Below are 14,998 nucleotides of genomic sequence, written 5' to 3' on the forward strand. Positions count from 1 at the left end.
TGACAGAATAAAGAAACGAAACTGAATGAAAATGTGTGCAGACTGGGAAAAATGAACTCCCAGTCATATAAAGTAACTGGGACAACTGGGAATTAAGTGAACTCAGAGGAAGGAGGAGTGTGTCCTCAGAGTCCAGTTTCATTTGTGTTTACATCTGTGTGTGTGTGTGTGTGTGAGTCTTGGGTGTATGCCCTTATAAGGGCAGTCGAGTCACTTGTGATGTAACATGGACATTTTGAGTTGAGGTCCATTTCCTCCCCTCCTCCCCCCTCTCCCCAGATGTAAGGGGGAGGGAGCTTGTTCTCTTGTTCCAGGGGGGCTTTAACTCAGCCCTGTTTATTCTCTCCCTCTCTTTCGCTCCATCTGTCTCTATGCTCGGTTGCCCAGCCCTGCAGCAGCAGGAGGAAGAGGAGGAGCAGGAGCAGCTGGTGGGACCGCGGTGCTGAGAGGAGGTGCCAGTGGAGGAGGAGGCGTGGAGCAGAGAGGCAGCAGCAGCGGTGGTGTCAGTCGGCAGTGGCAGGAGGCCAACCAGGAGCAGAAGGAGAACCAGCCACTCCTGCACCTGTACAAGGAGGAGAAGAGGAAGAAGGAGGGCGACCAGGACTCAGCCGCCACCACTGCCACCGCTCCCCGAGGCCTCCTCAAGCACTGTGTAGAAACCAGGGAGCGTGGTGAAGAGGAGCTGCGACAGAGGGAGGCACAGCAGCTGGACTTCCGCTCTCTACTGGGACGCAGAGGTTTTCACGCCAAAAACAACCAGGCAGAGGAGCCGAGGGAGGCCGGCCTCGCCACCGCCACCGCCGAGCACCACCACCACCACCAGATGGATTTTAAGGCCAACCTCAAGGGCATCAAACCCAAGGCAGAGGAGGAGCGCAAGGTGAACTCACCACAGCAGGTCGACTTCCGTGCTGTGCTGGGGAAGAAGGGTGCTGCTGCCGGCAACGGCAACAAACCAGCCGAGGCACCTGGAAAGAACGCCGCAGACTTCCGTTCCGTCCTCGCCAACAAGAAGAAACCGACGAGTCCCGAGAAGAATGGAGAGAGCGGGAAGACAGCGGTGAACAACTGTGTGGACGGAGGGATTAATGAGAAGAAGAGCGGAGGAGGCGGAGGAGGTGGAGGAGGCGGAGGAGGCGGAGGAGGGAAGGTGCCAGAGTTCGTGGAGAAGCTGAGCGATGTGACGGTGGTGGACGGGCAGCGGCTCCGGCTGCAGTGCCGCCTCGCCGCCGCCACCTCTGACCCGGCAGTCATCAACGTCACCTGGACGCTGGATGGGAAGGTCATTAAGCCATCCAAGTTCATCATCCTCGCCAACGAAGGTCAGAGGTCACAAACAGACACACACACACACACATACACACATACACACACACACACCTGCTCAGTGATTTGAACGTTTGGTATGTAAACCTTCAGATTGTCCACTAGAGACTGACAATAAAGTTGTGTGAGTTTGACTGAAGGAGTCAGCATGAAGAGGTGATGGTGTTGAAGCAACTGTTGAGACTCTAATAATAGAAACAGATCTGAAACAATAGAAACAGAGGCAGGAAGTGAAGTGTGACAGCGCCAACAGACTATTACTGGTATTTCATATGGGAACAGATCACTTTACAGAGGACACACACACACACTCTCTCTCTCTCTTGTTAACATCACTTGTGAGGACACTGAATCATTCACTTCACCCTCAGAGAGAAATCTCAGTTCTTTGCTCCATGTGTCAGTTAAAGGGACAGATTGTCATTGTTTCATCATTTAGTCCAAAATATCAGAAAATATTAAAAACATCCAAATGGGTTGTTTTGTCCAACCGAAAATGTAATAACTGGTTTATAACAGACCATAATGTGGTTATAATCATATATGTGTGTATCATGTGTTCAGGTGTTTATGTTTATTAACGTTTCCTGTGAAAACATATTTGATGTGTTTTTACGCATTGATAAACACTTAGATCAGCTACATCACACTGTGTTATTATTCATTCAGACCTTTTCCCTTAGAATTAATAGTTTAGTTGAAATGATACAAGACAAAACAGTTCTTGTTGTATTAGGTGTGAAACCTAAACCTGTGTTGCTTTAAATGACAGTCGACCTCAGTGTAGATCGGTGCTTCTCTTCTGAACAAACACAAACACTGTGACAGTGTCATTTAAAAAGCTTCAGTCAGATAAATAGATGAGTTCATATGAGTGAGACCAGAGACCAGGTTCAGGTTCACATCCAGGTTCAGGTTCACATCCAGAGACCAGGTTCAGGTTCACATCCAGAGACCAGGGTCACATCCAGAGACTAGGTTCAGGTTCACATCCAGAGACCAGGGTCACATCCAGAGACCAGGTTCAGGTTCACATCCAGAGACCAGGTTCAGGTTCAGAAGCAGAGACCAAGTTCAGGTTCATATTCAGAGACCAGGTTCGGGTTCTGACCAGAAACCAGGTTCACATCCAGAGACCAGGTTCTGACCAGAGACCAGGGTCACATCCAGAGACCAGGTTCACATCCGGAGACCAGGTTCAGCTTCACATCCAGAAACCAGGTTCACATCCAGAGATCAGGTTCAGGTTCACATCCAGTGACCAGGTTCAGGTTCACATCCAGAAACCAGGTTCACATCCAGAGACCAGGTTCACATCCAGAGACCAGGTTCACATCTAGAGACCAGGTTCAGGCTCACATCCAGAGACCAGGTTCACATCCAGAGACCAGGTTCTGACCAGAGACCAGGGTCACATCTAGAGACCAGGTTCAGGCTCACATCCAGAGACCAGGTTCACATCTAGAGACCAGGTTCAGGCTCACATCCAGAGACCAGGTTCACATCCAGAGACCAGGTTCTGACCAGAGACCAGGGTCACATCTAGAGACCAGGTTCAGGCTCACATCCAGAGACCAGGTTCACATCCAGAGACCAGGTTCTGACCAGAGACCAGGGTCACATCTAGAGACCAGGGTCACATCTAGAGACCAGGTTCACATCCAGAGACCAGGTTCAGGTTCAGAAGCAGAGACCAAGTTCAGGTTCATATTCAGAGACCAGGTTCAGGTTCTGACCAGAGACCAGGTTCACATCCAGAGACCAGGTTCTGACCAGAGACCAGGGTCACATCTAGAGACCAGGTTCACATCCGGAGACCAGGGTCACATCCAGAGACCAGGGTCACATCTAGAGACCAGGTTCACATCCGGAGACCAGGGTCACATCTAGAGACCAGGTTCACATCCAGAGACCAGGTTCAGGTTCAGAAGCAGACACCAAGTTCAGGTTCATATTCAGAGACCAGGTTCAGGTTCTGACCAGAGACCAGGTTCACATCCAGAGACCAGGTTCTGACCAGAGACCAGGTTCACATCCAGAGACCAGGTTCTGACCAGAGACCAGGGTCACATCCAGAGACCAGGTTCACATCCGGAGACCAGGTTCAGGTTCACATCCAGAGATCAGGTTCAGGTTCACATCCAGAGACCAGGTTCACATCCAGTGACCAGGTTCAGGTTCACATCCAGAAACCAGGTTCACATCCAGAGACCAGGTTCACATCCAGAGACCAGGTTCAGGCTCACATCCAGAGACCAGGTTCACATCCAGAGACCAGGTTCAAATCCAGAGACCAGGTTCAGGTTCACATCCAGAGACCAGGTTCACATCCAGAGACCAGGTTCAGGTTCACATCCAGAGACCAGGTTCACATCTAAAGACCAGGTTCAGGCTCACATCCAGAGACCAGGTTCAGGTTCACATCCAGTGACCAGGTTCAGTATCACATCCGGAGACCGGGTTCACATCCAGAGACCAGGTTCAGGCTCACATCCAGAGACCAGGTCTGTGGTTCGGACAACAGCAGCTCTTTAGTTCAGAACAGAACCATGAACAGTTTAATGAAGCTGGAGTCTCTACAGGTGGAGGTTGTTCTGTGAGATCAGACATTATGGTTGAAAACAAACGTGTTGTCTGTGAACATTTCCTGATTTCTTCAGTATCAACGTGACTGTGACTTGTCTAATACAAAAAATCACCAACATTTCTTCATGATGTTTATAAACAATATGTTGGTCACAATTTTACAAAACAGCAAAAAATGTTTCACTTCTATAGAAACATGAGACAGGACTGATCCAGGAGACTCCACAGTGAAACTAGTGTGTGTGTGTGTTGTACAGTTATTAAAGGTCAGAGTGTAAATCTGAAGCTCCAGGTTGTGTTGTTTGGATACAGATGCTTGAGTCAGGAGGACTGATATAAAACTTTCACATCAGTCTCACGTTACATCATAAAACACACAGAGAACAGTACAAGTCTTCAGAAGTCGCCCTTTAATAATGGATCAAACTGCCCACTGCATGGTGCTACATTAGCTGACTGGGAGTGATGCAGGTGATCCTGGTCCTGGATCGTTCCTTTAACTCTGCTCTCAAACGGCCAGAAAGTCCTCACAAAGATAGAAACACACACAGTGATTTCCTAATAGCTCCCTGGTGCAGAGTCAAGACCTGCTGCTATATCTGAACATACATGTGTGTGTTTATGAACAAATGAGGGCATGGCCTGAGGATTCCCTGCGTGTGTGTGTGTGTCTGTGCGTGTGTGTCTGTGTGTGTGTGTGTGTGTGTTTGTGTGTCTGTGTGTGTGTCTGTGCGTGCGTGTGTGTGTCAGACAGCAGTAATCCTCCCTTCTATTATTTCAGTCTGCAGGACAGCCCCTGATCCAGCTCTGTGTGTGGACTCTTGACACATGTTAAAGGTCAGAGGTCACTGAGATGCCCTCAGACAGCTGCAGTCTCACAGGACACAAACAGTGGTGATGTTGTTGTTGTTAAAATGATTCATTCTGATTTTTCTTTAGATGCTGTTGCTGTTTCACTTGGTGTTTTCATATCTGCCTTCAGTACATCAATACAAAAACAATAATCAGTGATGTAAAGTTCAAAATCCTGGATCAGGTGTCAGTGAGTACACGAGACAAAGCACTGATCTGATATCAATTTATTAATACACTTCACACCCGGATCAAACAACAGTTTTCCCAGACATCAGTTCTTCTTCATTGCTCTGAAACAGTAGCCTACAAAGGAAGTTATCTTGTGCAGCCACTGCCAACTCCTGTTTTACAGCAGTGAAGAAGAACTGACCTCCAGTAGAGTATGTTAGCAAAATGTCACACTGGAAAGTTCCACCAGTAAAAATGTGTTCAGAAATATAGGCTGTAATTTGTAGGAGTGACAGTTCAGACTCAAAACAGGCTAGTTTATCTTAGCTTAGCATAAAGACTGGAAACAGCTGATAACTGATGAACACGTGTCTCGGATGTTTAATTCGTAGTAAAACAGAAATGTAAAAAACAAAGTTTGTGGTTTGATGATGAACTGGCTGTTGGGGGTATTTCCTGTTGAACAGCAGTCTATCCATCCTCTGTCTCAGTGCTTCTGTGCAGCGTCTCTGACTCCACTGAGGATGGTCAGGTAACAGACACAGGTGTAGGTTTTGGTCTCTGCAGTCACTATGACTGCTGAAGCCAAGAATCTACTAATACATTTGATAATTACCTGTCACAGAGGTGTGAGGAGTTATTTCCTCCGCTGTCTCCAGCACCTGTTCCATTCACCTGTCTGCCCCGCCTGTCCACACACCTGTTCCCACTTATCATCAGCCCAGCAGTCTCCTGAGCTCTCCCCCCTGCACCTCACGCTGTAATCAGCTGTGCACCATTTACACCAGGTCAGCTCCTTTGTTCCCTGTGTCTGTGACCACTGTCGACCTGCCTCTCTGCTGCACATGTAGCCTCTGTATCTGTGCTGCGATCAGTGAACCCTGATGCCCGTTCATCTTCCATAGATAGTGTAAGTGACTCACAGTTAGATCACCATCAACCTCTACTGCTTCAACCATCAGTTTCCCAGCAGTGTGATCTGTAGCTTCAGATCATTGTTAATGTGAAGATTTGTGATTGGCTGTTTGTCAGTGAAATGCACCCTGGGAGTCGTAGTGACCTCTCTCTTTCAGTTATATCCACAGGCTTCGTGTAGCAGATATTTTCTGACCTGGCTGTTCTATGAAGCATAGAAAACATCCACTGGACTGGACTTTGGACTGGACTGTGTTAACCAACAGATTCCGGCCTTCTGATGATTCTTACCAGAGTTTAATGTTCCCGTCCTGACCATGGTGTGCAGACCAGCTCAGGGGAGCTAACACTAATGACACAGACATCATGTATTTAGTCCCAGAAGACAACAAGAGGCCTCAGGATTTCACGACTCGTCACTGTAGCATCTTAAATATCCAACAAAACCTGATCATATTAAACAGGTTTGACAGTTAGCTTAGCGTTAGCAGCAGGGTCTCGAACATCTGGCTGCAGCACACACACGCACACACACACTGTGTTTGGATCAGAGTGCAGGTTTATTCACATCACACCGACCTCTACTGCGTTTCTACTCTTTCTTCTGAAACTGTGAGTTTCACTCAGGAATGAAAACTTGACTGTATCTGCAGCACAGAGACATTCATCCATATGTGTCCCTGAAATACTTCAGTTTGAGAGGTTTGCTGATGTGGAAACAACGAACGGAGACAAACAGCTGTTCTCTGTGAATTCACTTGTGTTGTCGGTGAGCAGATGAACAGTGTTTCCTCATTGACCAGGAGCTTCCAGCTTGAGTTCAGAACAACGCAGGATAAAAACAAGATGTAGCAACTCTGCGCAGATGCTGCAGAGGCAACGGTGATTCGTTAATTTGATTCAGTGGATTAGTGACGATTGGAACCTGAAGTACTTTTATTATTCCTCAGGTGACAGCCAGAATATTTTCAGGTTGTCCGTCCGTCCCATTCTCGTTGACATTTCAGTAATTTTGCACAAATAGATTAAATCTCAAGGACAAACTGATTAGATTTTGGTTGTCAAAGGTCAAGGCCATGTTGTGGTTGATAGTCCCTACAGACATCACAAATAGAGTTAACATTAATGAACAGGTATCCTGACATCACAGGATTAACTGGTTACCACTTAGTTTGGCTTGTAACATTCAGAAAGGTTCACTTTGTCTAACAGATCAATCAAATTCATCCAGATCAGTTTATGCTGCTGTGTTAACAGGCTGTGTACTGACAGTGTGTTGTGTTGTGTTGTGTTGTGTTGTGTTGCGTTGCAGGCGGCCTGTGCTCTCTGACCATAGACAAAGCTCTACCAGAGGACGAAGGCCAGTATAAATGTAGAGCCGAGACCTCAGCAGGAAAAGCTGAATGTTCCTGTATGGTTCTAGTAGACGGTAAGAACTGACATCAAATCACTGCTCGTATCACACGTCAACACCTGTCTCCAGCTTCAGAAACACAGGGAGGCTAAAGGCAGTGTCCCTTTTTGTGTCATTAGTGGAGGTGATGTGGGTTGGTTTTAGTCCTCACCTTATAAAACAGGCTGATCTCAATATTTTTCTTGTTAAACAGCTCAGTCTTAGTGAACTGGACTACTGATTTCATTAAGAAAAAAAAAAAGACCAAACTCCCCTAAAAAATGTGGCATTTTATTTTTCATTGCTGTGGATGGATATTACATATTATTAGTGAAGTGTTATCTTAATATATTAATAATTGATATCTTCTTGTCTCTAATTTGGCTTTTTTATAAATCTCATTGTATAAGAATTTACTAACCTCCAAATTTCTTGAATGTCCTGCAGTGTCTAGAAAAGTAAAACATATTTATTTTTTTTATGCTTTATGCAAAGATTCTATCTTTGATATGTTCTTTTGCCGTAATGCAATAAACATACAAAACTCCATTCAAAAACCTGGCACTTTTACTTGCCAGAGTATTGTATACAGTGTGCCATGCGCTTACTAAAAACAGGAGTTGGTTAATAATCTTTTGTTAATGTTTGCAGCTCAGAAACATTTGCACTCATGTGACCAGTGACTCAGATACTGGTCATAATGTGAGAAATGTATAAATCTCCCTTTAAAAATCTAATTAATTTTTTTTCTTAATTCATGTTAAATGCTAAATGACAAACTGCATTTCAGCGTTTTTTCCAACAAGCAGCACAGATCAGCCACCCCAGGATTCCTCAGCCGTCTCTGTTTCCTGTAATTAGAATAAATCAACACAAACAGAGTCTGTTTATCAAACATCTGTGAGTTCCTGGAAACAAGCGTGTTCCTGTTAAAGTACAGCAAAGGATGATGGGAGTTTGACATATTTCATATTTTTCTCACACTGAGACCGAGATTTAACCTGAGAAACATGTTAACCAGCAGTCCTATTAACCAGTAGTTATCTTAACCAGTAATCATGTTAACCAGCGGTCACATTAACAAGCAGAAATATTAACCAGTAGTTTTGTTAACCAGCAGTCACGTAAAGCACCAGTCACATAAACAGGCAGTCACATTAATCCACAGTCTTATTAACCCAGTAGTTATGTTAGGCAGGTCCTGGCTGAGTTTTTTATTCCAGCTGTGTTCCAGCTGTGTGTGTAAAGAACATGTCTGATCTTCTCCTCTTCCTCCTTGCTGTTAGTGTTCCAATATTAAACTTCACTGTTCCCAAGATACATTTTAAAGGTTTGGTTGCTGAAACTCTTCCTCCATCTCTCTCTCTCTCTTCATCTCTCTGTGTGTGTCTGTGTGTCTCGTCCTCCTGCAGACCCGGCAGAAAACTCTCCAGCAGACAAGAAGTCCAAGAAGTCGACGCCGACCTCAGAGAGTGAGTTTCCAAAATATGCTGCAGCAGCAGCAGCCTCTTTCCTTTTGTCCCAATAAGGAGCTGCAGGCTGGGAGCACTGGTTCCCACACACACACACACACACACACACACACACATACACACACACAGGGTTGGTGGTTTCTATTTAAAGCGTCTCTGTGTATCATTGGAAACATCAGTGCGTACATCACTGTCAGATTATTATTCCTGCCTCCATGACAGTAAACCACTGCTCTCATCTACATTATGGGGTGGCTGTGGCTCAGGAGGTAGAGCGGGTCATCCACTTATCAGAAGGTCGGTGGTTCGATCCCCGGCTCCTCTGGTCCACATGTCGAAGTGTCCTTGGGCAAGGCACTGAACCCCAAACTGCCTCTGGTGGCTGTCCCATCAGCGTATGAGTCTGTGTGAAATGTTAGAAGCACTCCACTGTAGATGTAAGTGCTGTATGTATGTGTGTGTGAATGGGTGAATGCTCACGTTGTAAAGCGCTTTGAGTGGTCAATAAGACTAGAAAAGCGCTATATAAGCAGTCCATTTACCATTTTTTACCATTTACATTAAGACCACGTTTCCCATCAGCCCCCCTGCTTCCTGACAGTACATCCAACATATGGACTGTTGCTGCAGCAGCTTCATGTTTTCTCTCCATCCTCAGTGGAAAATCAGCTCTTATCTTTATGATCCGACTCTAAATCCTTCCTGTGTGAGTTGTCCTCTGCATACCTCAGAGTGGGATCCACTGCTGTGGACGGGCTGAGGGCTCGCTCACTGTGTTTACATGCTCTCTGCTGTCCTGGTTTTGATCAGGCATCTGAAGCATGAAACAGGAGTAGCTTCAGACATAAAGTATAAACCTGACACTTAGAGAAACAGATGCTAGCTGAAGTGTTGCTCTGCAGACATAACACTAATTGTGTTGCAGTAGTCACACTGTTGTTATCTCAGCTCTTTGTTATAGTTGGTGGTACTAGTCCTACATGATTACAGCCAGAAACATGGCTCCAGAGCTACCTGCTGGTACAGGTATCTGTACTGTACTGTGGTGTCTGAGCAAAACATGATGAATATCTGTAAAACTATAAAGGCCCCACAGACTCAGAGATGGTGGTGACAGCGCCACCATGTGGTGAGAAGTCAGCTAACTGGTCTGTTTCCTACACAGATGTGTGTGGTGTCAGCTCTTAGAGCTGATGGAGCTCCACTAAATGTCTGTGGCAGTAAAACATAGAGAGTCCCAGATACATGTTTACCTCTAAAAAACCTGGAATCTACCATTTTCACCCCCCTGTAAGTTTGGCTCATTTTTCTGACTGAAGTGAGGTGAATGTACCAGGGACGCACTGAGTCCTCTGCAGAGTTTTACCAACAGATCTGAGCTGACAGCAGAGGAATGAGGGGGGAGGACGGGGGAGGTGGAGGGAGGATGTTCTGGTATAAAATGGTTCAGAGCTCCTCGTGGCCCCTCTCCCACACTTCCTTTTAAGGCCTGGTTTCCCCGACTCGGCCTCCTCTCTCAGACTTTGTTTCACTTCACACCACAGATTAAAAGTCTCCAGTGAAGCAGCTCTCCTTTTAAGCAGCTCCTCATCTTCACGCTGACTGTCCCCAATTTGGACAAAAAGACTCAGCGTCCTGTCGCAGAAAAAGACTTTAGACTTAAGTAACTTTAGTACTTTAGTAAATAGTTTGTGATGAAGTTTGATTGCAGACAGAAATGAGGCTCTGAAGATGAGTAACTGGACGACGATGTTTAGTGTAACATCCCGTTGTAGTTTCAAGTACAGATTGATATTGTTCTAGTTACACCTGTCCACATTACACCTGTCCTTTTGGGTACCTCTGGTTACAGCCCAGCCAGTGATGATTTGTGAGGCAGATACAGATGCTGATACCTGAGAGTTTACAAAAATCTGATCATATATTGGCCAATATTTATATTTCCATAAGACACATAACATTGTGAGTGGGACAACAGACATGCTAGCAGCTTTGTGAGCCTGTACTACCATCTTAGTTTAGCATGCAGCAGAGGCTGATGGGAATGTGATTTATTCTGCAGGTGTTTGGTCAAAAACCAAAGCACTGGACAAGTGTAAATGTTGACCTGATGATGGTGCTAGAGGGAAAAGTCATAACAACTCATCCTGAGGGTGAACATGACCTTCTGGACCACAACAGTCTGGACCACAGAGGTGGTCCAACAGACTGACAGGACCTCCCAGAGAGCCAGGCTGCTCTCATGGATAAACATCTGATGATGTTTGAATTTGGACATAAACTCCTGATGATTTTACTGAAACATGTTCAATTGATAAATCCGTGAATCAGTCACATCTGACTCAGTATTGATATCAGCAAACGTTTGATATTCAAGGATCAGGAACAAAACACAGGGTCAGACCAACCCTGTAAACACTGATTCAGTGTTGAGTGTTACTGTTATACTGTGACATGTGGTGTTTTGGTAATATATCCATTAACTGATCCATTAACTGATCATTTGAACACCTGCTGTCAAAACCTTCAGTTGTTCTCAGTAATAAACTTCTTAGAATAAAAGAATCTTAGAATAAAAATGGTTCTGTACTTTTGTTCGGAGTTCTCTCATATCCACAGATAATCAGATTATTAAGATCAGTGATGAAGCACAAAGTAAACAACAGTTCTGAGCACGACAAAGCAAGTAAACCAGCATCTGAAGATGAGGAATCTGATGTGGCCTCTGCTGCAGGTTGTTAGTCTGTGGTCAGACTCCACCCAGACTGCTGCCCCTCAGGAACATCTCCATACAAACAAAAGCACCAGGAAGAGACAGGCACACTGTCACAATAAGAGCCTCCGATTCTTTTTTAAGGTTAAATCTGCTGATCGGGGAAGTCAGAGAGTTGAGAGATGAACTAACACATGGCTGGATGATGTATAATGAGTATATAAAGATGTAATAACTGGTTTCTAATGGACCATAGTGCAGCTAGTAACTACTAATGCAGTTAGTGTGTCTGTTTGTTGTTGTCTTTGTGTGTTAGTGTGTCACTGTGACCTGAGGTCCAGCAGGATTTCAGATGTGTTCAGAGGGTAGTGAGTGTGTGTACTATGAGTACTTTTACTTTTAATACTTCAGTATATTTTGCTGGTGTCAGAATCGTCACTGAGACCTTCACCTGTCTGAGATGTTCCCTGCTGGCAGGTGAGTTTCATGGTTACCATGGAAACAGCTCTCAGTTTCAGGTCTCAGACTTTGCCCTATGATTGACAGTTCAGACAGCCAATCAGAGTGCAGCTGTGACAGTCAGGCGCACTGAGTGACCCTGCAGGACAGAAGCTAAAGCTAAGAGCTGAGAGCTAAGCTCTCAGCCCGCCTGGCTCGCCACAGGTCACAAATCAAACGTTCCTCAAGCTGTTAACACATAGTTGGTGTCGATCCAGAGACGAGGTGATGATGTGACGGCTGAACATCACACACTGTGTGCGTGCGTGTGTGTGTGATGACAGAGTAATGGAGGCTGTTAAACAGTCGACCATCAATCCTTCATTACAGCAGCATTACAACCCCACCCCACACCCCCACCCTCTGTCAACATGGTGACCTTTTTTCCCACCTGCAGTGACAAAGTTTATCACTTTTCCAGATGCGCTCGGTGACAGTGAATGCCTCCTGACAGCACACTGACTGTCCATGTGTAAAATATAACTTGTCATCTTAAAGCTTTTATATTTATCTATCTATATATATCTGACACCATCAGATGTTCAGGATCAGCTGTTAGTTCTGTTCAAGTAGCTCTGATGTGAAGTTTCAGCAGCTGCTGTAAAGTTTGTCTTAGCCTGTGAATATTCTCATTTGTCCAGGTCATAGTATCTCAAAGGAGTTTTAAATCAAAAGCAACTGGACTTGGTTATTTGTCTAGGAAGATGTTTCACCTCTCATCCAAGAGGCTTCATCAGTTCTTTCTTGCACCTGACCAGGCTGGGACTGGTCCAACTATCTGGTGTGGAGACCCAGGTATTTAACCTGTGGGAGGGGCTTTCACAAGGCTGATGATGTCACTGGTTCCCTTTGTGCTCCATGTGCCAACGACAGTCGTTACAGTGACTGTCTGGGTGGAGAGTTGGTTTCCACTTCGTTAGAGCTCTATTGTGTTATAATGACAGTCGTTGGAGTCACATGCCACTTGTGAACAGTTGTTTCTCTTAGAGGTTAAATTGTTGAATCTCCTGGGAAGGGATGAAAGGGCAGCATTGTAAATTGGAGATAGGTGGTGTCTGAGGCCTCCTCCCCTGTTGAGGGATGGTTTCTCTACTTTCACATAGATGGCTTCTTTCACTCCTCTTTCACTCAGCAGCTCAGTGAAACACACTGAAACTCGGTCCTCTCTGTGTATTTATAGTTATCACCTCTGGTGTGATCCAGGACCAGGTCCAGATCTGGACCCACCCAAACCACTTATGAGAGCAGTGAGACAAACCTGTGGAAAACCTGAACCCGACCCAACCGGCATAGATAAATATTAAGAAATCTGGAACTGGATCAGTGAGATATGTGTTTACAGGTTTTCAGAGACGTTTCAGTGTCGTCACCTCACAAACAGCCGAGGACACATTGATCCTGGTCTCAGTGATTTATACCAGTCTGCTTCAAATCCACCTGAGTGGAGGTTTTGTAGGCAGCAGATCCTCCTGGGTGAGACAGGTGGAGGGTGAGACAGGTGGAGGTAAAGAGGTTGTGTGTGTAGTGTGAAAACAGCGTCGGTGTTGAAGGAGACTTTCTACCATCAGAACTGTTCCAGACTCAGTTTGGTTCTGACTATGAGGGAACATTTATTAGAAAGTAGAATAAGAGTAGAACCAGCAGCTACTGAACAACATGTTCTCCATCATAGTCTGAAACATCCTGACAGATAGATACAAGAGGGATCTCTGTGTAGTCCAGTGGTTGTGATTGATCTGGCAGTGATTGATTTGACGGTGTAACGTGACAGAAGGTGACTCAGTCTAATCAGTTGCCTCCAGATCAACTCAACAAACAGTCTGAGTTATTTTATGTTGATTTCTCTGAGAGCAGAAATAACTTTGTGTTGGAAAAACCTCATGTTTGTGTTTCCGATGGGGGCGGGGCCTGAGGGAGGAGGGAGGAAATGAAGAAGAAGACGACGACCTATTTTCAGGTTTTCACAACTTCTCCAACTCTACGTTTGACAGCAGAATCTTTAGTTTCGTCTGTTTCTTCCTCTGCACAATAAATAAAAACCTCCAGCAACTATTTCCTGCGTCCTGAGGAACTATTTTTAGCTTGTCCATTTATGGTCATCAGAGACGCTCTCCGTCCACCGAGTCCTCATTCTGTCTCACATTCTTCTTCTTCTGCTGTGTCCTGCAGGCTGCTGCTTCTCCCTCTGCACAGCACATATACAAATACATGTACAGCATATATTTATACAAACTGACTGCAAACACATACACACACACACACACACACACACACAGATGATTTAAAACTACTGCAAGTGCTGAACACACACACAGATGAAGAAAAACTTCAGGAACAACAAAGAAGAAGAAAACACCCACAGAACTGAGATTAACCCCCCAGCCCCCATCCCTCCCCCATGGAGATAAATCTCATAACCAAAAATCTTCCAGATGTGAAAGAGTGACTGTAACTGATGAGGAATAACTTAGATTTATGTGTAAAGTTATTAATTATAATTCATGTCCAACATGCTTCTTTGTGCTCGACAGTTTGGGGAGCGACGCCTCCTTTTGCAGCCTCACAGGAGAAAACATTTAGGAAGAAATTTCAAATGAAAAAAGCGTGTATGATGATGTAACGTGCTCATCACGGCTCACAGGTTTGATTCTCTGACCGTGTTGCTGTTTGTGTTTCCATCAGGTGAAGCCAGGATAAAGAAACCGACCCCCAAGACTCCCCCAAAACAAGGTGACACACACCTGTCTGAACACACACCTGCACTGTAAAACTCTCCGTCATATGAAGTCAGTAAAAGACGCTTCTTACCAACCAGAGAGGCTGTAATGAAAGACTATCCACGTGCATTATGGGAGATGTAGGATCCAGTGCTTTTGGACTACAGACCAGAATATCTCGACCTCTGCTCCTCAGATTTAATCTGTCTCTCACAACACACAACTACTGCTGTACGGAAACACACAAAAAGATGGATTCTCCCTTAAATCTTAGCAGGACTGATTCAGACTGTATTCAATAATAAATAAAGGAAAGGTGTAAGTAAAAAAAAAGTTAAATTAAAAACACACAACA

General features: G+C 45.1%; 2 protein-coding genes across 5 annotated transcripts in view; both read left to right on the forward strand.

Moving 5' to 3' along the window:
- mylka (myosin, light chain kinase a) overlaps positions 1 to 14,998 on the forward strand; it is a 52,468-nt gene that overhangs the window by 24,391 nt on the left and 13,079 nt on the right. For all 4 annotated transcript variants that reach the window (XM_071472646.1, XM_071472647.1, XM_071472648.1 and 1 more), the window contains 4 exons: positions 388 to 1,322; positions 7,163 to 7,279; positions 8,656 to 8,715; positions 14,609 to 14,656. In XM_071472646.1, the coding sequence (XP_071328747.1) occupies positions 388 to 1,322; positions 7,163 to 7,279; positions 8,656 to 8,715; positions 14,609 to 14,656 (1,160 nt within the window). The remainder of the gene's footprint in view (positions 1 to 387; positions 1,323 to 7,162; positions 7,280 to 8,655; positions 8,716 to 14,608; positions 14,657 to 14,998) is intronic.
- LOC139615000 (uncharacterized) lies at positions 2,197 to 3,748 on the forward strand. The gene is made up of 5 exons (XM_071472749.1): positions 2,197 to 2,260; positions 2,441 to 2,635; positions 2,780 to 3,128; positions 3,205 to 3,298; positions 3,336 to 3,748. The coding sequence occupies exons 1-5, from the start codon at positions 2,197 to 2,199 to the stop codon at positions 3,702 to 3,704; spliced, it is 1,071 nt and encodes a 356-aa protein (XP_071328850.1). The 3' UTR covers positions 3,705 to 3,748.

The sequence above is a fragment of the Trachinotus anak genome, unplaced genomic scaffold (assembly GCF_046630095.1).
Source record: "Trachinotus anak isolate AG129_WGS33_773 ecotype Australia unplaced genomic scaffold, CSIRO_AGI_Tana_v1 ptg000039l, whole genome shotgun sequence".
In the NCBI taxonomy this organism is placed as follows: Eukaryota; Metazoa; Chordata; class Actinopteri; order Carangiformes; family Carangidae; genus Trachinotus; species Trachinotus anak.

Bases quoted from the DNA above. Each gene is read 5' to 3' on its own strand.
- LOC139615000 (XM_071472749.1), top strand. From the start codon at position 2,197: ATGAGTGAGACCAGAGACCAGGTTCAGGTTCACATCCAGGTTCAGGTT. The intron at 2,261-2,440 runs GTTCAGGTTCAC...GGTTCTGACCAG, and splicing joins GGTTCACATCCAGAGACCAG to AAACCAGGTTCACATCCAGA. The intron at 3,129-3,204 runs GTTCACATCCGG...TCCGGAGACCAG, and splicing joins GGGTCACATCTAGAGACCAG to GGTCACATCTAGAGACCAGG.